The 22,197-nt window shown below is 39.0% G+C and overlaps 2 protein-coding genes across 5 annotated transcripts; one reads left to right on the forward strand and one right to left on the reverse strand.

Moving 5' to 3' along the window:
* The first annotated feature begins 1,784 nt into the window (after positions 1-1,784).
* pkma (pyruvate kinase M1/2a) lies at positions 1,785-16,614 on the forward strand. Of its 4 annotated transcripts, none has more exons than XM_085450693.1 (11): positions 1,785-1,872; positions 7,214-7,395; positions 7,777-7,868; positions 9,589-9,720; positions 9,821-10,007; positions 10,113-10,383; positions 10,598-10,748; positions 10,895-11,047; positions 12,500-12,666; positions 15,051-15,232; positions 15,348-16,614. In XM_085450693.1, the coding sequence occupies exons 2-11, from the start codon at positions 7,242-7,244 to the stop codon at positions 15,452-15,454; spliced, it is 1,596 nt and encodes a 531-aa protein (XP_085306819.1). In that variant the 5' UTR covers positions 1,785-1,872; positions 7,214-7,241; the 3' UTR covers positions 15,455-16,614. The 4 variants fall into 4 exon arrangements, with proteins under 4 accessions (XP_085306819.1, XP_085306825.1, XP_085306812.1 ...); XM_085450699.1 differs by lacking the exon at positions 1,785-1,872 and adding an exon at positions 1,879-1,945; XM_085450686.1 differs by lacking the exons at positions 1,785-1,872; positions 12,500-12,666 and adding exons at positions 4,042-4,223; positions 13,078-13,244.
* A 64-nt stretch (positions 16,615-16,678) lies between these two features.
* Positions 16,679-20,256, reverse strand: dhdh.2 (dihydrodiol dehydrogenase, tandem duplicate 2). Its single transcript, XM_085450706.1, has 7 exons — positions 20,105-20,256; positions 19,313-19,424; positions 19,002-19,165; positions 18,505-18,760; positions 17,789-17,913; positions 17,296-17,443; positions 16,679-17,118 (listed from the first exon to the last, which is right to left on the reverse strand). The coding sequence occupies exons 1-7, from the start codon at positions 20,192-20,194 to the stop codon at positions 17,009-17,011; spliced, it is 1,005 nt and encodes a 334-aa protein (XP_085306832.1). The 5' UTR covers positions 20,195-20,256; the 3' UTR covers positions 16,679-17,008.
* Between the last annotated feature and the right edge of the window lie 1,941 nt (positions 20,257-22,197).

The following is a 22,197-nucleotide window of genomic DNA, read 5'->3' on the forward strand; positions in this document are numbered from 1 at the left end:
GGAGGCAGTTTTACTAGAGCAGTATTAGCAGCATTAAGGTGTTCTATCTGCTCATCTCTGAGACTTATCTGAGCATATTCTCATACTGTCTTACTGTACAACATGGCACAGGCTTTAGCAGCAATTAATGCTGACTGACAGCCAAGAGCTTGGGCAGTGAACAAAGAGACTGAACAGCAGGTCTGTTCCTCACCTGGAAAGGTGTGTCAACTGGCCTAGGACGCTGGAGTAGATGGGGTCCAAGTAAAGGAAGTCAGCAATCAGAGGGACAGCAACATGGGCAGTGGGAGTAGCAGTGCTACCACAACTGTTAACAGGTGAGTTAAATATGTAACATGGTAAAAGGGGGTACACCTGCAGTGGGAAGTGCAGGCTTTTGTAGCAGTGCAAAAAAATAGCATCTGTGTTTTATTGTTGTTGTAAACTACATGTTTAGGATTATCTGCAGGTTTTGTTGCAGAGCTTAAACATTTTGTTCACTGCAGTTAAAATGTATTCGCGCCTGTGTCAAGGATTTACTTTCGGCAACCAGATAATTAATCACTGTGGCAAGCATTTTTTTTTCATAGTTATGTACTGTATGCAAGGCACAAATCCGTGTTATGTGTATTTATTGCCAAGTGGTAAAACGTAAATGTATACCCCCACCCCCAAAAAGTTTACATTCTCTCTTTCTCTCTAACACAGGAAGGTTTTTAATGTAGTCCAGTGGCTTTTAAAAGTTTTATGACATTCACAACTTCAGAAGCAGTTTATGCCTAACACATTCTATCAACTTTTACCAATTAAAAATCAATCCAATTTGAATGTTATTATTTTCTTTCCTTATTTCTCCAAAAAATGTTTTTTATCTTAATTTTATGTCATATATTTACCTTGGTCATCGTTACCCCACCTGCTTCAACCGTGGGGGACAAGCCACTGTTTGGGGATGCCTGCTACGGATATGATTTAAAGTTAAAAATAATAATTTAAATAAGGCGCAAATAATATTTACATAACATAACAAATAATCGAAGTTAATGTTTATATTTTAAGAGAACGTATTTTGACAATATTCAATATTAAGTAACAAAATGCACATACTTATATAACTGACCATAACCAGACTGCTGTATCGTTTTTTTATCGCTAGATGGAGTTAGAGTCTATAAAGAATTTCCGAGGCCCACGTTAGATTTTTCTGTCTACTGCTGAATGATTGGGAACTTACAAAATACAGCAGGCGCACTAAAAAGCATTTGGGTCTCTTTTTTCTTTCTTTCTATTAACAGTCTTTCATCAACTAAGTTTAACATAAAAAATATATGATGACAGCACACAAGTCGGTTACCGTATACAGCACGTCTAATGATGCTTCCCATGTTACACTAAGCAGCAGATGGTTAGCACGTCCAGGCACTAATGAAGCCAAAAGACAACAAGTAATATTTAATTCATTTAAATACTACGGGGCCTGTAAACGGAGACTGAATGCCGATGTTAAGCAAACTACTGCATTTTTCATCTTCCTCACTTTTATTCGGGAAAGCCACACATAGTCACATGTCCAGGTCCTCACGCGTCCCAACCACTACCATACGCATCTCTGTATCCCTCCGCGCTTTTTTTTAATTTACCACTTCCTGGCTTTCAAAAGGCGTAAACCCGATATAAAAGTGAAATAAATCTTCCTTTTTCGTGTTCTTGATGCTATAATGGTCGCAGCGATTGATATAAGACTCTAAAGACCCCCTTTCCCTTTTTACACGTTCTCTCGGATGGATATCGTAGCATCCCTAGAAAGTAGTGCCATAGCTTGAGGTTCTAAAGAGATCACCTTGAGCTGAGCTCAGTGATACGCCAGTCACATCGGTTCAACAGCTACTAAAGGTGGGTATCCTCAACAGGGGGTTCAGCTGCATTGTCTGTCGATCCATCGGACGTGTCACAGCTTTTAAAACCTGTAAGACTTTTATTTTCAGTAGCTATTTTTTACACTCTGGTAAGATTACCGAGTAACTCTGCGTGTTGCTCACCGACATGTGGTTTCCTGTCTTTCTCATTTACCGGTATTTTAATTGATTACTATTTTAAAGCCTCAAAATGTAACAGTGTTAATACAGCTAGATGAATACAGTCGACTTAGATCAGCCATTTTAAACCCCTCATATGCGGACTTAGAATGCTTTTAACAGCCTTGTGGCAGTGCATTTAATAAACGGATAAACCGAGGGAATGTATGTGTAAATTGAGCAGCTGCTTATATTACAAACTCTCAAAAAGTAGCAGTATTGTTTTTGTAGCCAACCCAGAAAATGTATGCATACCAGTAACATTTTATTTCATTCGCGTGAAACGTTGTAGAATCGCTTCCTGTTGCCTCTTGACGTGGGTGTGGCCCCTCCGTCTTTTCGGCTTCCCATTGGTCAATCTCCGTGATGCGTCTAGCTCAGGAAAATGTGACGCAGGATGAGAACGTGACCTTTAGCGCATCGTCTTTACTATAACTTGATGCATTTTTATAAAACACTGAAGCTTTATAGCTGATGTAGCTTTTAAATAATGAAAAAAATCTAGTTAATTTCATTGTTGGTAATGTAATGATACTTAATTAAAGAATTGCGTGGTATGTGTTCTCCTTTTCCTCCGTGTGCCCGTTACTGCTAAGCTAAACTCATCACGATGCGCATCTTCATCCTTTAATTCATCAGTCTTTCCTCTCTTAAGTAAATGCCGGCCACGTTAGATGTTGTGTATGGCATGACCGTCCTGTAGATCTAGTTTGAAATATGGGTTTTGTTTGACTACAGTAATTTTCCGCAGTGGTGGAAGGCCTTATTGACACTAGATACATAGGAATGAAGGCAGGTCTCATCCTGCCAGGTATGTGAACACTTCTTTTTTTCCACAAAAAGAAGTCTTTTAGCTGAATTTTTAAACTGCAGTTTGATATCCTTAATAATTGTGAAATACACCTCGTGCATATGCTTTATTTTCTGAAATGCAGTTATTTGTATAACACTAATTGTCATTGATATGACCTTCCTGGGCAAATGAGCTGTTTACAAAATGAAGTCTCATTTAGTCTGTGAAGGTTCTCAGTCATCCAGGTCATCGTAGTCAAAGGAGCTTGCAAAGAAAAGCGTCTGGACTTCTTTAGTCTCAAGTCTTATTTACAAGAGCCCAACCAAATCAGTTTGTCAGGCAACTGACTGAGTTCTGTTGAAGTGATTAACTCCACAAGAGAACCTTGAGTGTCTTTGCCACTTAAAGCTAGACTGAAAGCACAGAACTCTAGAGGCACTGTTGTAATTATTTTCTCCCATAAAGGCAGAGTAACCCAAGTTAAATTGAGCCTGTGAACTTAAACTTCAGACTCTAGAACTTTTTTTTAATTTTTATTTTCTATCAACAAATACCTCAACAGAAGGTTCTGTGTGACAAACATCTGGGTCATCACTTAGTAATTTTCTGCTTTTGAAAGCATTGTAAAGGGCACCTATCTGTTTACCAAGACCAGTGTGAGTCGTGGATGCCACCTGCTGCTACAGTTAATGAATAAAACTACAATTTCCTCTTCTAGTAGGAACTCCTGTCCTTGACCTGCTGTTTTGATAAGAAAGTTTAGCTTTAGCAAAGCTGGTGGTCAGTGTATTAATCTGGACCAAACAGCTGTTGGTCTCTCTACTGTAGATGTATGTTTGCTAATGCCGCATGGAGCCAACTCCACCATTATGAGTATTCCTCTGCCACCACCTGACAAAATGGTCACTCTAAAGGTACACACTACCCTAAATAAAGTTTGTAATAATCTGTAGATTCTAACAACCATCATGTATTCTGAGGATTAGCTTTCTGCCACTTGACTTGCCATGTTGTGTTATTATTAGCCAAAAATCCATTTTTAGACTCGGGGCTACCCTAGCCTGGTAGCAACACCAGAAGTCAGAATACAGAATACTTCCTCACAGAAGTCTCATGTATGTCGGTTGTATTAGATCGTGGTGACTGTCTAGTCACTGTGGGTGCTCTTCATATCCTTTATCCTCATTGAATGGATTTACTCTTGAGCTCCTGGGAATGTTGCACACATGCACGCACGTTGCTGCCGCACTCAGTTCTGCTGTAGCAAGGAGAAGTTTGTTCGCTGGCATTGGAAGCTCAAGCACACTGGGGTGGCTATGGAGGTCATTTGTGTTAACATGCTTTGTCCCCAAGAAGAACAGGAAGATCTACTGGGGGTATGTAGTGTAACCTGCAAATGGTGCCTTGGTTGAGAGAGTGTGGAGGATTGAAACCATTCAAGAGCCACCTTGGATTAGCCCAGTGTTACATCACATGCTTAGCAGGTCATACAAAATGTTATGTCGCCCTGGCAGGAATGCTACTGTAACTGCTTATGATTGCACAGCTGTTTTCATAGATAAGTTGGATAAGAAATGGTTTAGAAAGATGTGATAAGATGGTGAGACAATATGTTACAAAAGTATATGTCTTACAAAATGATTATCAGCACTCTGCTCTTAGCTGGTCCTGTATCTGTGTCAGGGTTGCTGTAGCTGCTGCTGGTCTGTGACTACTGTCCACTAGGTATCCGGGGTTCAGAGATGCCTCTTTATGTAGTCATTGTGTTTCTCTATAACAACAAGGAGCATACAAGCTGGAACAATGCATGTTCTTTGGCCAGTCTCATTCCTTCTGGTCCAAAAATAACACTTCACTTGAGGATACAGGCAGTATGTGAGTGTGAGAGGACATTTCTCCTGAACTGCAAAAGACACATGCAGATAATTCTGTGTATTTGCAGAAGAAAATCTTATCAGATCCCTATTTTATGACAGTAATGATGAGACATTCAGCACATTTTTGGTTGATGCACATTTGAAATCCCCAACCTCAACAAGCAAGGGTAAGCTAGCAATTCTGTCACTAGAAGCAAGCCTGTAGTTTTATTACTATTCCTACTCCTAGATACAGCTATGTGTTTTTTTTTTTGTTTTGTTTTTTTTTGTTTGTTTTTGCCAACTATGACTGTTTGTGTGTCCTGGAGACACATTATGTAGTGGGAACTACAGCAACAGGGCTTTTGAGCACTTTGGCAAGGGTCAGTATATCTGTCTGTGGAAAGCTTTTTAACACAGTAGCTTTCCAGAGATGCAAGGAACAGCCTAGTAAATATAGAAGGCTTTACATGTGTGCCCACGTGTAGCACCAAGACTGGCTGTATGGTGCAGAGAGGCCTATGGGCCTGCCCAGCTTGACGTTTCTGTCACAGTTCTAAATTTTTTATTTTATTTTTTAATGCATCTCTTTTCAAGTGAATTCTCTCTATCTGTTGTATAAATACAGAATTTTCCTTTTTTGGGGGGGGAGTTGGTTTTGGACATATTTGTAGTCGTCTAACAAACATCTTCTGTAGGAAGTTGCATAAAACTTCATTTCCACATTTCCTTCTAAATGTCTTTAAAGTTCAATACAGTCCAACATTGCAAAACTGAAGAGGTTTAACGTTAAAGATGTAACATTCAAATTAGACTGTAGAAAAGAGTGACAATGATGGCATTGCATCTAGATGTTGCATTTTTCTCAGATGTTTTGATTGTCTGATTGTCATCGGCTGTGTTTGTTCGACATCATGCTATTGTACTATTTAATCCATTTTGTTAAAGTCGTTTTATTGCTTTTTGGGTCACACCAGGAAATCATTTAAAAACAGCATGCTGCAGTAGCTAGCATGATTACAGGCTCCTTTTGCCCCCTCTGAGATTTTTCCTTGTGGTTCAGCCCACTGAAGGGTTGAGTGTGCTGCAGTAGTGTGACTGAGCTCACGTACAACATTAGTCTGCCTCATTGATGGAAATGTTACATCACCAGTTAGCAGGCTGCTGGCAGTGAGGTTCTGTCTGGAATCCCCCACCATGATGCATTTGCATTTAGGATGTTATGAGTAAGAGAAAGTCAGACCACTACCACGTGTCTGCAGTAAATCTTCCACTGAGAAATTACCACAAAGATGGCTTTGGCTTCAGTTGTAGCTGCAGCATCTAAAAATTGTCTGTGTTTTCCAGATTTTTTTTTTTTTTTTTTTTTTTTGCATTAGCCTTTGTATCCTGTTCTGTGTATATTGGCAGGGAATTAAGACTGGTACTAAAGGTGGCTTTTAGTGACTTGTCAGCCTGTTGCTTTGATTAAAAAAAAAACATAAAATAAACCCTTCAAATCTACTTAGAAGTGAAGTTAATCAAATCTGATTAATTTTGCTGTCTGTAAAACCAGCCTATTAAATGAAATATTTGTTTTAGTTGTGTAACCACAGCAACCAGAGCCCTAAAAGAAGCTGCACTCATAATCACTATAGATAAGTAATGTTACACCCTGCTGAGACATGCCTACCTTGTTGGATTAAGCATGATACAATGCTCATTGATACAGTACCTCTCATAACTCTGATTCGTAGGCTGAAAGGAAGGGAGTGTCCCAGCCACACATAAAAGTTCCCTGTGTGCAACTGACTATATTGAGTCACTTCCCACTGCACAGGATTTTAGGTAATCTCTGTTCTATACAGCCTTGTGTTTTACAACTAGAAAAGAGTGATGGTTTCATGTTGAAAGTACAGAAATTCCAACCTTCTAGTTGAGATGTGACTGTTGGCATCGGTGACTCAGCAAGAAGGGTGGGTGGTCTAGCAGCTCAATGGGCTGTACTACTCTGTATAAGCCTTAGCATGTCCTCTAGCGCTACAGATCAACGTTAATATATTTCCTGTTCGTTTTTAAGCTGTTCCAAAGAGGTTGGAGTTATTTTCCTTAATTATTGAAGCGTGAAACATTCATATCCTCAAATTCAAGATAGTCTTGTGCAAATTCTGTGCTCACAATAACCCAGTGCAATATTTAGATTTCATAAGGTGAGTGAGTGAGCTGTCCGTCCATCTGTCCGTCTGTCTTAGCACTACCATGGTTCAGTTTTCCCCTTATGGCAAACTGAGCCATGACTTGTGTATATCATGACACATTTTGTTGGACTTGCGCAGTCTAATACAAAGGTATACAAAAAGGGCTTAGACTGTTAACAGTCTTACTGTTACTCTATGATATAAACTAGCCTAACTAATAGCTATCCTGTTTTACAACACAAATGCAGGTATGTGGATGATGCTTTCAGTGGAATCCAACAACCTCAGTAATAGATAAATTTTATATATATTTTTTTTCTCTTTCCTGTTTAGGACTTCTCCAGTTGCACCAGGAATCACCATGCCTCAGTTAAAAGGAGATATGGGCTCGGCCTTCATCCAGACACAGCAGCTCTATGCTGCTACAGCCGACACTTTCCTGGAACACATGTGCCTGCTGGATATCGACTCAGAGCCCATCACTGCGCGCAACACCGGAATTATCTGCACCATTGGTTGGTCCAACCTACCTTTTTTTTTTTTTTTTTTTTTTTTTTAACTTGTACTCACACAATAATAGATGTGGAACGAAGCTCTTTGTACATTTAAAAGAGAACATCTGTTTTTAAAGCCGCTGTTGTAGGGGCAGCTTAAAAGCTAAGACACTGCATTTCTGGAGATTTAGTTTTTGGTTTTGTGGTGCAAACGTTGCAACGTTTGGTTAAGTTTTCCGTTCACACCATTGAGTCTTCATACAGTACCGTATCTTTTAACAAAATAAGATCTGTTTGGAATTTTACATTTTGGACTTTAGTTTGTACACAATGACTTGTTCCTCCCTGCTAGTAAACGGTATCAAAATCCTAAATGTTAGAATTCTCAATAACTCTGTGCAGGGCCAGCCTCTCGATCTGTGGACATGCTGAAGGAGATGATCAAGTCTGGAATGAACATTGCTCGCTTAAACTTCTCCCATGGCACACATGAGGTGGGTCTTCCTACAACTCGGTCCGCTATGTAAATGTCTTGGGCAATGGCAGTTTACATTTCAGACAGTTAAATCAAATTTTATCTGAGCTGATGGTTTCTTCAAATATAGTTCTTTGTTTGTTTTTAAAGGTGTTGCAGATTCTGAAAATTCAGTGTAGAAATCATTAATAATTTTCTTTGAAATTTTTTTTTTAACATACTTGACTTTAATATATTCTTGGACTGAGTAGATCTAGCTGTTTCACAAAGAATCAATGTAACTGTAGATTTGAAAATGGAAAACAAAATCAAAGCTTTGCTGTTTTGCAGTGCTAGAAAAGCAAGCAGCAACACCTGGCTTTGTTTTGGGGTTTTTTTTCCAGCTGGCAAAACCATAATGGTTTTCTCATAGTGGTTGTGGTGTAACGCTGAAAGTCAGCCAATGTGATTACCTGCCACTTAAGTTATTATTGAAAGCTCCGGTTACCCAGGTAGGCAGCATAAGCCGTGGGCAGGCAGTAGCTGTTTATAAAACCACAAACGATACACTGCTAGTTAATTAGCATGCACTAAGGTGCAAAGCTGGATGTGTTTAATTTTCTTATAGCATTTCCCACAGCTCTGTAGCAAATGTTGGCCAGCATTGAGAAGTAGCAAGATTTCTGGGGGAAAAAGTGCACCTACATTCTTTATCTTCCTTTAAGATATAACAATGTATTTTAGTTTGTTTGCACTCCTGCTTGTGCTAGGATTTAGTTTCATTATTGGCGTACTACTTTTCATCATCTACTTGACTGAGGAATTTCCTTTTGAGAAACGCTACACTCAAACTTATCATACATGGCACAGTATCAGAAGGTGTCTGTCATAATCAAGTGTAACCTGTGTTTAAGGACGCACACAGTGGCATGTCACCCGTCCAGTTATTAACCGTGACAGCTTTATAGCCAAATACACACTTAAAAATGCAAGCCCGTGTCAGTCCATGCTTCATGAACTCCTGTCTCAGGAAAACGAGACAGGAGGACGGTGCACCCCGCCCACCATCCGTTTGACCCACTGCCCTCTGACGGCGTGTCAGGTCAATCAGTTCCCACACTTCCATATTCACAAAGGGCTTCTTCCTCTGAGCCATTTGGACTGTAAACAAGCATCCCCCCTTCCCCAACCAACACACACCCCACTCCTGCCCACCCACTTTACTAATCTGAGCCATGGATTGAGTAACCCCCATCCCTCAGGCCACTCATTTAAAAATAAATAAGTTGTTTTTTTTTTTTGTTTTTTTTTTTTTCTCCACTACTTCCAAGCACTTTGCAACTTGGTAGTATACATTTCTCCTGTTTGCTATTTATTCATGCTACCAACTATTTATATTTTATTCCACCACAGTGGAGCTCCCAAAATTTCGTTGTACGTGTACAATGACAATAAAGGGCTATTCTATTCTCTATTCTAACCCCATGATGATAACGTATAATTATGACCCAGTTTATAGTCATGTGAGTTGTATTTTTATCTGTTAATTGTCTGGCGTTACTTTTATGTCTGCTTTGTAAAACCTTTATCTGAGAATAAATGCATAAAGTAGTATTGCTCTTTAACATGTTTGCAGTCCAAGATGGAATAGAAAGAGGTTGTTAGGGACAGTTTTGACTGAAAGAAATAGTTGGGGTTGACATCTGGGGAAGAGTATTTACTGGAAATATTAACATATTGACTTCTTCCTTGCTTTACAGTATCATGCACAAACAATCAAGAACGTTCGTGAGGCATGTGAGAGCTTTGAGCCTGGCAGCATCCAGTACAGGCCTATTGGCATTGCTCTGGACACCAAGGGCCCAGAGATCAGGACTGGCCTCATTAAGGGAGTGAGTTCAGCTCCACTTGTTCTTTACGAAGCTTCAGTAGAATAAAACCCAACCAGAAAGAACAATAACTTATGTGATGATTGTGTTAATGATTTGACAGAGTGGTACTGCTGAGGTGGAGCTGGTCAAAGGCAACATGATCAAGCTTACCTTAGATGATGCTTACCAGGAGAACTGCAGTGAGGACATTCTCTGGCTTGATTACAAGAACATTACCAAAGTTGTTGAAGTTGGCAGCAAGGTCTACATTGACGATGGACTCATATCCCTGCAAGTCAAGGAGATTGGTGAGTAAAAGCCAGGCCATGATAAATGAGGCCAGCCTCAAAGTCTCTTCTTCTGATCTATTATAATATTTAAAAAATACTTATGTTTATTTTTCACCTCCAAAGGCACTGATTTCCTCAGTTGTGAGATCGAGAATGGTGGCACCTTGGGAAGTAAGAAGGGAGTGAACCTCCCCGGTGCTGCTGTAGACCTGCCAGCTGTTTCTGATAAGGACATCCAAGACCTGCAGTTTGGTGTGCAGCAGGGAGTCGACATGGTCTTTGCCTCTTTCATTCGCAAAGCGGATGATGTGCATGCTGTCCGCGCAGTGCTAGGAGAGAAGGGCAAAAACATTAAGATCATCAGCAAGCTTGAGAACCATGAAGGTGTACGCAGGTGTGTGGAAATGGCTTGCTATATCAACATCTTTTATTTAAATGATGGTGTATTGTAGAGAAGAAATAAAAGATTAAGCTGAAACCTTTTTTTTAAAGGGCTTTAAAGTGGTCTTTATGAGTGTATGTTTATGCCATAGTCCTGACAATATATCATAACAAATGGTTGCACTTGATGAATTTGATAAGCTGGAATTTTTGTACCCGTTTTGCAGATTTGATGAGATCATGGAGGCCAGCGACGGTATCATGGTTGCCCGAGGTGACCTGGGTATTGAGATCCCCACAGAAAAGGTCTTCCTTGCCCAGAAAATGATGATCGGTCGCTGCAACAAAGCTGGCAAGCCAATCACCTGTGCCACTCAGGTCAGACAACAGTAAAGAAAATGTTGCATTTCCTCCTAGCACATCTAGTTTGCTGAGTACTCGGTGTACTAATCATCCTGTCGGCCTAAATGTGTTCAGCTACGTAAATTTTAACCAGACTGGTTTTATTTTCCTAAATTATTCAGATGTTGGAGAGCATGATCAAGAAGCCTAGACCCACTCGTGCTGAGGGCAGTGATGTAGCCAACGCAGTGCTGGATGGAGCCGACTGCATTATGCTCAGTGGAGAGACTGCCAAGGGAGACTATCCTCTGGAGGCAGTGCGCACACAGCACATGGTGAGTTAATGTATAATAACAATATCAAAAGATGGGGAAAATATCTCAAATTAGGCCATAAAGAACTGTAATTTAAAGTAATGATTTTGTGATTTGATTGCATGAATTACAATTATAAATTGGAAAAGATTATAGCTACTGGGTGGTTATGCTTTCATTCTTTCCCTTTTTTCCCCTTTCAATTTTTTTTTGTGTTCACTTTCATGCCCATTGGCATAAACTTTTTACTTTGTCACTTGGTGAAACTTTAAGATGTCAGCCGACATCATCAATATACAAATGAACCATGTTAAAATTCTCAGTTGGGATAATTGACAAAATCCCAGTGATAATTCCGTCTGTGTTTGGCATTTTAAATAACTCTGACATTGCATGATTTCCAAATCATAATGCATGTTGCCTGAACCCCTTCATCTAACACATTGGCTGTTACTGCTATTGTTTACTAGTTACTAAAGTTGCTATGATTTCAGGGAAATCTGTGGAACTTTGGTAGCTGTTAAATAATTCATAGTGCAAATCACTTGTATTCCAGAAAGAGAGAAAAAAAGTGGCTGCTGGAAAAGGGAACAGAAAAAGCATTTTTAAATGATGCTACACTCAATGACCTGATTAACAAAGGACTGTGGAGATTCCTTAAAATTTGCACACTGTATACCCACATTTGTGTTGTTTAGTTAGGGACAGTCTGAATGAAGTACAATAAAAGTAAAGCACCTTTGATGAAGTCTTAGACCCCATAGAAATTTGCTCTAAAGTATGCACTTAATGCTGTGTTCATTGTTCATGCCTTTTTTTGGCTTACTGCAACTGTTCACAGCTACTCTGCAATAGAGATGCAGTGACTCAGCAGTCCTGCAGATCTTAGTTTTGAACTTGCTGCCCCCACAGTGAAGTTGGAAGGAATGCTTTAGAATCTTATGTACAGTACAGCCTCTTAATAGCCTCTGTTTATTTAAATAAAACACTTATTTAGTAAGGAAAAGGAAAATAAAACTAACCTCTTCTAAGCCTCTGTTAAAAGTTATTTCTGTATGGTTCCTCTTTATTCCTCCTGGCTGCCCTTAAGTTTCTTCAGCTTTTTGTGCAGTTTGTTTTGACTCAGTGTTTGTCATTTGTTTTTAACCCAGTAGCTTCTTTAGGACATATTTGTGATTTAATGTTTTAGATAATTTAATTTAAAATTAATATGCAGTTCACTGTATGTCATATTTGATATCATGTAAAAGTTTTTGTAATTTAATCTTGACATTCCCCTTTTTCCCCACTTACTGCACACCTAAATTCTTATATTGCCTTTCTTTTCTTTTCTTTTCTTTTTTTTTTTTTTTTCCCCCCCTGTTTTTCATCTTCCTTAATTTGTTTTCCTTTTCTTGTCACTTATTCTTGCTTTACAACTGTTTGCCTGGTTTGAAAACTTTCTTCGATGCATCTTGCCCTCACTTGTGCCAGATTGCTCGTGAAGCCGAGGCAGCCATGTTCCATCGGCAGGTGTTTGAGGACCTGCGTCGTTCCACACCGCACTGCAAAGACCCTGCTGAGGCCATTGCAATCGGTGCTGTGGAGGCCTCCTTTAAGAGCTTGGCCTCTGCGATCATTGTGCTCACAGGCTCTGGAAGGTAGGCAGGTTATCTGGTCTGCCAGTTGGTGGAGGTCACTAACTGTATTTAAGGAGTCTGAGAGGCAGCGTAGGGCCAGGCAGGGACTTTCCAAGGGAACAACTGGGAGAGCTGGCAAACATAACTAGACTCATGGTTGGATGTTAAGAAGTTCTATAGAAGCAGTTAAATGCTTGTGTGGGGACCCTAAAGAAAAAAGACAACATATCCCCAACCCTATTACTCAATGTTCTTCTTCACTGATTTGTGTGTGTGTGTGTGTGTGAACATCTTCATTGGCTACATTAGCCATCCTTGTTTAACCAGGAGTCTAGCTACACATTTGCCAGTTAATCCCATTGGTGTGAGTAGCTCATTATATAGTGTGTGATTGAGAGTAACCCCTCCCCAACCCTTCCCTTCGGGGTTCAGATAGCACGAGAGGCCGAGGCAGCCACCTTCCACAGAAAGCTGTTTGTGGAGCTGAGGAGACACTCGCAGCTGACCAGAGATCCTACAGAAGCAGTAGCTGTTGGAGCTGTTGAGTCATCCTTCAAATGCTGTGCTAGTGCCATTATTGTTCTCACTAAGACTGGAAGGTAAGGAAAAGTGGAATAGAGGTGACATGATTCGGGTCCGCAGGTAAGGTGTCGCCAAACGTGTGCTCGCCCATTTAACCCAGCTCCTCAGTCTTCCTCAAACACCTAATGTACTTGTGAAAATCCCCATCCTTCTAGTGTGTGTGTGTGTGTGTGTGTGTGTGTGTGTGTGTGTGTGATAACAGTAACTAATTTTATAAAAAATGAGACGGTTATGTCATTAGCCCAGGTGCCCATCTTTTAGACTCTTGTCATTTATAGTTTTGTGAAATTTTAGTTTGGATTGTTGTATTGGCTCAAAATGTTTGAGAACTTGTGACAAAAATATTATTTTAAAACCATAACTTATTTACACACTATTGTGTAAATATGCAGATTTTTAAAAATTGCCAGCATTTTTCTCTTATCATTATTAGCTGTACAGCAGCTGGTTTATTCAGAGAACGCCAAGTTCACGTTTAACAAAGTGATCCTTTAACAGTCTTTGCTATTAGAGGATCACTTGGTCTTTAACCGTGGACATCTTGGGCTACTGACAGTGACTTTAAACCTCTGCATATCGATGCTAAAACATAAGTGTTGTCACTTATTTTGGGCTACTCTGACCACTCACTATGGAAATGTTAGAGACTCTGGTTGCTTCCCTTGCCTCTCATACCTGTTGGGAGCAGAACACTGAGAAATAGAAATGAGCCAGACTATCTGAGAACACTTGTGTGTGGGTGGTGGATTATTAATTGCACTGAATTGCTTCTTTCAGGAAACCATCAGTATGGAGATGATTTGCATATATTAAGTTGTTAGTTTCTTACTTATTGCTGAAAATCACTAAGTATTATGAGTTAAATGCTTGGATATGTCTGCTTGGTTAAATGTTTTGCACTTTTTGGAAAAAAAAAATCTAATTAAAACCTCATTGTTCTGCACAACCTTTAACTACTAATTTACAAAACATTGGGATTCTCACCCATGTTAAATGGATCACTGAAACATTGAGTGTATTTTGGAAGTAGTATGTTAACCCCTAATGATATCAAGTATAACAACTGGAATCAGAAATGAAGGAAGAGTTCCATTAATGAAACGTGACTGGAGGGCTTTATAATAGGAGAACTTTCAGCCATTTTACAAGAGGAATTTGCTAATGTGAAATCGTGTTCCAAAAAGAAGTCTGCCTTGCAATCAAAAAGCACTGAATACCATAAAGCTGTAAAGAAGTTCAAAGTCCTTTACAAAAGTTAGATAAGAAAAAATGATTTAATACTGTGGCTGTGTCCTTGACCGAGATGAGCGAAGCTTTTAGCTGTCTGTTAAAAGATGAGTTGGGTAAAGTCGCTGTTCACAGGTGTACCATATGCTAATCATGGGACACATCAATTGGTACAGTAGCACAGAGCTGGGATAACAATACACTCCACAAATAAACATCGTAAAACACTGTTTAATTCCCTTTTTTTTGCTGATGAAACTTTAAATTAAGGTTACTCCATAATGAAGCAAAAAAGATGGTAGCTACAATAGGACAGATGGATATAAAATTAAACATGCTCATTAAAGACCCCATATTGCAATTATTTGCCTAAGAACATGTGGTTATCTTTACTTGATCATTTTAACTTTGAGACTTGGGCTATGATTGGACCAATCAATACAAATTTTTGGGCAGTTGTAATGGGTTCACCTGCTCAGTATGCATTAAAATCCATCCATTTCCTTTTTGGAATCTCTTCAGTAAACTTGTACTACTGCAGTCTTTACATCAATGAAATATGGATGAAGTGTTTAGTTTCCTCTGTGTCCGTGCAGGTCTGCCCACCTGATCTCCAGGTACAGGCCCCGTGCCCCCATCCTCGCTGTGACCCGTAATGCTCAAACGGCTCGTCAGGCCCACCTGTACCGCGGCATCTTCCCTGTCCTCTACACCAAGCCCTCAAACGAAGTGTGGGCAGAGGATGTAGACCTGCGTGTCAACTTTGCTATGGAAATGGGTAAGCAGCTGTTACCTTTAATACCCTGTATACTGTAAACCTAATTTAATACATCAAATAACCACTGCTTCATGTATTGTTTCATAATGATTTTTTCTTTTCTTTCTTTTTTTAGGCAAAGCCAGAGGCTTCTTCAAAGAGGGTGACGTTGTCATCGTGTTGACTGGCTGGCGTCCGGGCTCTGGTTACACCAACACCATGCGTGTGGTTCTGGTGGCCTGAACAGCCAGGAGGGCAGCTCTGCTTTCTCCTTTTTCTTTTTTCCCCTTTCATCTATCTTTCATAGCGTTCCAACACCACACCTCACTCCTGCTCACAGCCTTTGGAATCCAGACACTGGGGCTCACATGCTCTACCATTCAACAACTTAGCATTTAGGAAATGATGCAAAGGATTTTTGAAAAGGTACAACCCTCATGGTCGAGGTTTTGAGTGTGAGTGGAGTGTGTTTTTCGCACAGTTCTACCTATGTTCCATTCCTTTCAATTACCTAAATCAAACCAGTCTTCAGGGCCTCAGTAACACACCCTGACCAGAAACTGCTGTATTTATTCACTCAGAACACTTGTATAACTTTAAAAGTTGAATTTTATGAGTGACTGCTTCCTGGTCTGTGTGCATGTGCGTACTGACTCATGTTTAGGTGGGGTTGGTGGTGGAGCCAGCTGACCTTACCAGAGCCCCTTGAGTCTGTAAGGGCATACTAAAAACACTCCTCAGCTGGTTAATTGAACAAAGTAGTGGCATTCTCTGGGCTCCCCGCACAGTGGCTCCACCACTCCACCCAAACAAATCCTGCTCTATTGCTGTCTATATGAAGTGTCCTCATTCGCCAGCTTTCACTGTACAACAGTGTATATGTAAGTGTTGCACTCCTAATTTACTCCAATGTTACATTCAATATTATACTTGACTCTTGTGAGTGGTGAACTTTTGTTTTGGGACATCCAATACTACTTATATTTTGACTGTCTATAGAAAGCTAGTTTTGGATGTCTAATTCAGAGGTAGTTACTGTGTTTGTGTGTTTAGTTGTGTCAAAGCCTTTACATTTCTTTGCATTTAGATGATATCAAAGCTGGCACCTATGGAAAAATGTGTGGTTCACTAAAGATGACTTGTGTGATTGAGTATAGGACTGATGTAAAGATATGAAGCCCTGACCCTCTAAGTCAATGGTGGTGATGGGTAGGATCCCAGATTTTCTATCTCTGTTGATGACCCGCTGTAACTGTCTCCACGTGTGTAACATGCTTTTGATTGTAATGCTAGAGTGTAAGAACTAACAAAATGTAAAGGAGTATTATAATGCTTAGCTGGTGTACTGAGCTGTCCAACAAGACTTGAGTTCCATCAATAAAAGAGATGAGCACCTATCTGAATGTTGTGATGCGTTTGAATCATTGTTTGTGGGTATATTCAATTTCCGTGCACAAAGTAAAGGAGTGAGACTTGACTCCTTTATTAAAATTTATTTAAATGTGTTCTAATCACCAAAAGGTTTCACAGTGGTACAGGGTATTGCTAGACGCAACAGTATCCAGGAATGTAAGAACTTACAAGTACAGTTTGGCAAAGTGTTGTTTTTCCATATATGACCATTAATGACAATATTTTTAACATCTTCTGTAGTGGCTGGGTTTGGCTGAAGGATAGTCTTTATCCTTACAACTTGATGTGTTCCTTGCAGTGGTGTAGGAATAAAGGTTAATTTTGAACCAATAAAAGAAAATTATCTGGCTCCCGTTAATCACAGCATGGGTACGTGTTTAACATTTACTGGCAGTCCTGGCTGTACACCACCCCCACCTGCCTGCGGATCTCATCCTCCAATTCAGCCAGCAGGAGAGAGTCTGCATGGGACATGACAGTACTTTCCTTCAGCCCTGGGGGGGGGGAAGAAAGAATGTTAGGCTTGCTTATGTTTTTAAGTAGTTTCTGATGCCACCTTGTGTTAAAGGTGTGAATTACAAGTCAGCCAATAGCCAAAATATTTGGACCATTAATGATTTTTTTTTTTCCCTTAGTGTGGATGCAGACTAATAATCTAAAAGTCTTAGTACCTTTGAGCAAACACTGTCGAACCTCTTCTGCTTCATAACGCATTCCTGTACTATTGATGAAGTTGAGAGGCAAATAGGGTTCTGGAACTGGGTACTCAATCTCCTTCTCATTCACCACTAATGATGTGGGGCACCACATAGCAGGGACCTAAGAAATAAATAGATTTAAATAAATAATATAAAAAAAAATAGAGAGAGAGAGAGAGAGAGAGAGAGATATATATATATATATATATATATATATATATATATATATATATATATATATATATATATATATATAGATATATATATAGATATAGATATAGATATATATAGATATAGATATATATAGATATAGATATATAGATATATATATATATATATAGAGATATTTGATTCAGAAATTACCTTGGTTGACTTTGAAATGATTTGTATGATGTATATCCTTAATGATTAACAAAAAAAGGTTTGCTCAAACTAATAAAATTTAATTTAACCTTTGATGACCTACCCGAACTGTGCCCTTTGTTCCCATAATAATGGCATCATTGGGCAGTTTTACACCTGAGGAGCAGGTAATCACTGCCATTCTGTTCTTGGAGTACTTCAGAATGGCGACCACGGTCTCATCCACTCCTATAATAACAATATAATTTATATTATATATATATATATATATATTGTTATATATTTGTTATTATATACTATAATAGCAAAGAAAGTACATTTGGTAAAGACACATTAGGATGAAGGAATATGGAGACATGGTTGGCTGAAAATATTGGACCATAAATAACTGCTGCAGTTCAACCTTTATTGTGCCTCATAAAGGCAACAATAGATAAAGACTTAAAAGAGGAATGCTGTAAAAGAAAAAAAATCTGAGTTCACACTCAGCAGATGTCATGGTGTCACTAAAGCTGGAACATTAACTTTACAACTTGAGCTTTTTTCAGATTTCAGTTCCCTATAATGTTATCACATGACAAGCTGCAACTGAAAACAGCTTTGTCACTGTCAGCTCTGTTGTGGACCACAATAATACATTTTAGTGACTAAAATGTCAACAAAGATTGTTTTTTCATTGTTTTTAAGCGAGCAACAGAAAAAAAGAACAAGTCAGCTATTCCACCATTGCCATTTGACTCAGGACAGTAGTATAAACAGCATTATCGTGTAAGTACAAAACTACATGTTAATAAGTGACACGGCTTTAAAAGTCATTACCAGTCTCCACGTGCACTACTCCACTAGCTTGGATGCTCTCTGGCTTCTCTCCATTATACACCATGGATACAAACTGCAAGCAGTAGATCCCAATGTCTAGTAATGCTCCTCCACCTAGCTCCTTCTGCATTGCTCTCGGTACATGCATCAATGGCAAACCAAACTCTGATCTGACCATCTTCACTTCGCCCAGCTCCCCCTGGGCCAGCAATCGTCTGATCTCAACTGAGACTGGGAAAAAGCGGGTCCAAACAGCCTGGAACAAAAACACAGTAGATATTTCATACACTCACATATACGTACTTGGTTCTGAGTAAATTACATAGAATCAGCTAAAAATTAACTAAATGTTTTTACATTCTCTTATTTACATGAGGGTTTGACACTTTGACGTGCACCAAAATTGAAATAAAGAAACACTTATGACTAATAGTGAAGGTGAAAAATAACACCAAGAGGAGAATTTCCTTTTTCTTTATGGTTTTCTGTACTTGTACCTCCATGAGAAAGACACCATTCTTTTTGGCTGAGGCCAGAATCTGCTGCACCTCCTTGGTGTTCATAGCCAGTGGCTTCTCACACAGCACATTCTTCTTGGCATTTGTAAAGAGCAAACAAGTGTTCAGATGGTACGGGTGGATTACTCCGATGTACACCACATCTGCAAATACATAAAGATGCCGACCAGAGAGAGCACCATAACAAGAATGATTATGGAGTCTAACAAACATCTAAGTCCTAACCGGAGCAGGAGCTTTAAATCATCAGCGAAGCAAACCGAATCAGCAAACTTTTGGCAGAAACTGACCAATGTCACGATCTCTGGCCAGCTCCTCATAACTGCCATACGCTTTGGAGATGCTGTGTTTTTTGGCAAATTCCTGTGCATCCTCCAGCTTGCGTGCTGCCACAGCCACAACCTGTAATACAGTCACAGATGAGTTCCTCCTGTCAATAACTAAGTAAGCAGGCAGTTTCTTGTTGAGTCTTGTCTTGTTTCCCGTTCCAGTTTATATAAATCTTCTGGATATATAACAATTAGGTAAGATTTTTATCTTTTGTTAGTATACAGGCTCCCTCAGTGCCACCACAAGGTCATCAGTTAAGTGTGATATGTGTTGGGAAAGTTACTTTTAAAATGTATTCCATTACAGAATACAGAATACCACTTCTCAAGTTGCTGTTTCTTTGTAAACTTCGTTGCAAATAAAACGGAAGTTTTAGGGAAACTTATAGATATTTATGTACCATAACTGTTGATTTGTGGAGTGCCAAGAATTTGAAATACCCATTTATTGCGTTATTTACGGTAAACATGTAACGCATACATGTAACGCAACATACTGCAAACTGTAACTTGCAGTTTTCGCAAGTTCACGGCCGGAGTCACTTGTATCGGCCTTTGTTAAAGACACAAACTGCAAATATACAACATTGCGTCAATCGAATGTTGTAAGAAACTGATTTCAAAAGCACTTCTAATCAGTAGAAACTGAGCGGCAGTCAGCACGGCTACAGGAAACCACGCTGAGTGATAAGGAGAAGGTTTATGTTTGATCACTGGGTAGATTTGTGAACAGTAGTTCGCTAACAGAAATACCTGATGGTCTTCAAGTGGAAGAGTTTTCAGGGCCACGGTGAAGTCATGACTGATCTTCCCGGCGCTGCAGATTCCCCACCTGGTTGCCATATTGGACACGGCGGACTGAGACAGATTCGAAGCAGCAGTTGCTGTTCTCGGCCTCAGAGTGGCGACACAGCATGCAATGTGGACTTTCAGACACAAGTTGCATTTTCCTACATGCGTTGTAGCTTCATGTAAAGACAAATGCATATAATCTGCAAGCAGTGAAAATAAATGTAAACTAAAACAGGGAGAGCAAAGAATAAAGAAATGCATTTAAAAATATGTAAAAACATACTTTGTTCTTTAGCTATTTAAATACAAACAACCGAAATTAGGAACTAAACAGACGATTATCAGACTACTGTTACAGAAAGTCACGTTTTCATGAAATTAAAAAAATCAGAAAATAGCAGCTAGATTTTTTCCAGGTTTCCCAGAGGTGCTGCCAGCATTTCAGACACAGCACGTGGAAATTCATTGCATGCGTGAAATAAAGACAATACTATGCTGACGATGTGGTTTTTAAAACTACTGCGTCGTAACTGTGACCATAAAGGAAGAACTAAAAACGCTTTTTTTCTTCTAATTTCTTATTCCATCTGCCCCCACTAAGGGGAGCTCTTTTCCTTTAATCTTTGTAATAATAACCCCCACATTGTTTTAACTTTGATTTCCTCTTTTACAGTGTGTATACTGCTTACTTATTTTGTTAATTAATATTAATTTATTTGCCTATTATATATTTATCTTTTAAAAAAACCAGTCTGTTATAACCTGATTCCACTACAGTCACCAAATTTTATGTGCCTTTTTTTTCGCTGACTGATTCTGTTGTGTTTTCCTCTTTATTTTTTGTCAATTATAATTTAGCTGTATATCCTGGAGTCTTAACTTTGTCCTAGGGAATGATAGGGCGTGGAACACGACCTAACTAGGCACAGTTTTTGAATGAATTCACTTGTTTGTTTGTTTTTAGGACATAAATCACATGACATGTTAGAGCAGAGCTGATATTTACTTTGTTTAAAGCTGCACAGTCCTTTTATTTAACCTGCCCATTAAATAGCATAAAGGTTTTTAGTATAAACACAGCAGATGTATAGAAAGATATATCTATGATTAAATTACCCAAAATCAAATAATAAAAATATGTCATTTTGAAGCCATGGGATAAATTCTGTATGTATGTATACATAAATGTGTGTTTTTATATATATTTAGACATGGCCCTACTATATATAATTCTATATATCCTTCAGGTTTTTATCAGTCCTGCGAATCCCAACGGTTGAAATTAAAAGTAAAAATATTAAATAAGCCATACCCTTCCCTGACTGAAAAAGCCTTTCTTAAGTCCTAACCTTGAAAATCAGACAGTACAACCTATTTTTGAATTTGTTTCTATACCAGTGCAATAGTCAGACACAACAGAACACTTCAACATGTGCCACTTGAAGTTGCTTCTTCTCTCCAGTGGATGATATTTCAAATGAACATGGCTTTCACAATTAGTCCTTTATTGAGTTAATCAATCAAACACCTCACAGTGACAGCTGTTGGTTTTTTTTCATTAAATGACTAGGACTCCATCACAGGATGGTGACACAAAAGGCAGAAGCTCTATCTGTTTACACTGCGATTTGTTTGATTTAAATCTTTTTCTTCTGTGTAATAAAAACATTGTCAATGTTTTTCAAGAAGTTTGCTGTATTTAAATGGTAGCTCTGGGGTATGATAATTATAATTTGCTCTGTCATGGCTCTATCGTGAAGCTAAAAAGACTATAAAGATCAAACTCCCTAATAATGCAACCAAAATTTACATGTTCCAAAAATTTGATGACTCTTTAATTTGGTGGTTAATCATAGTCACTGTTCCCATACTTTGTCATGTGGTGCTCTGATAGATCTGCTCGTTTCAATTGCCTCACGCAGAGGGGTGGACTATGAAGCAAGATTAATGGGGTAACAATATATTAGGTTGAACTTAAAACTCAGCCCGACCGGTCAGCTATGTATAATGTATTAATTTGTGTTTGTAAATTCAGTTTAAAATCATCTGGAAGA

The sequence above is a fragment of the Copadichromis virginalis genome, linkage group LG1 (assembly GCF_057382275.1).
Source record: "Copadichromis virginalis isolate Kocher_CV1m ecotype Utaka linkage group LG1, C_Virginalis_male_GT1.1, whole genome shotgun sequence".
Lineage (NCBI taxonomy): Eukaryota > Metazoa > Chordata > Actinopteri > Cichliformes > Cichlidae > Copadichromis > Copadichromis virginalis.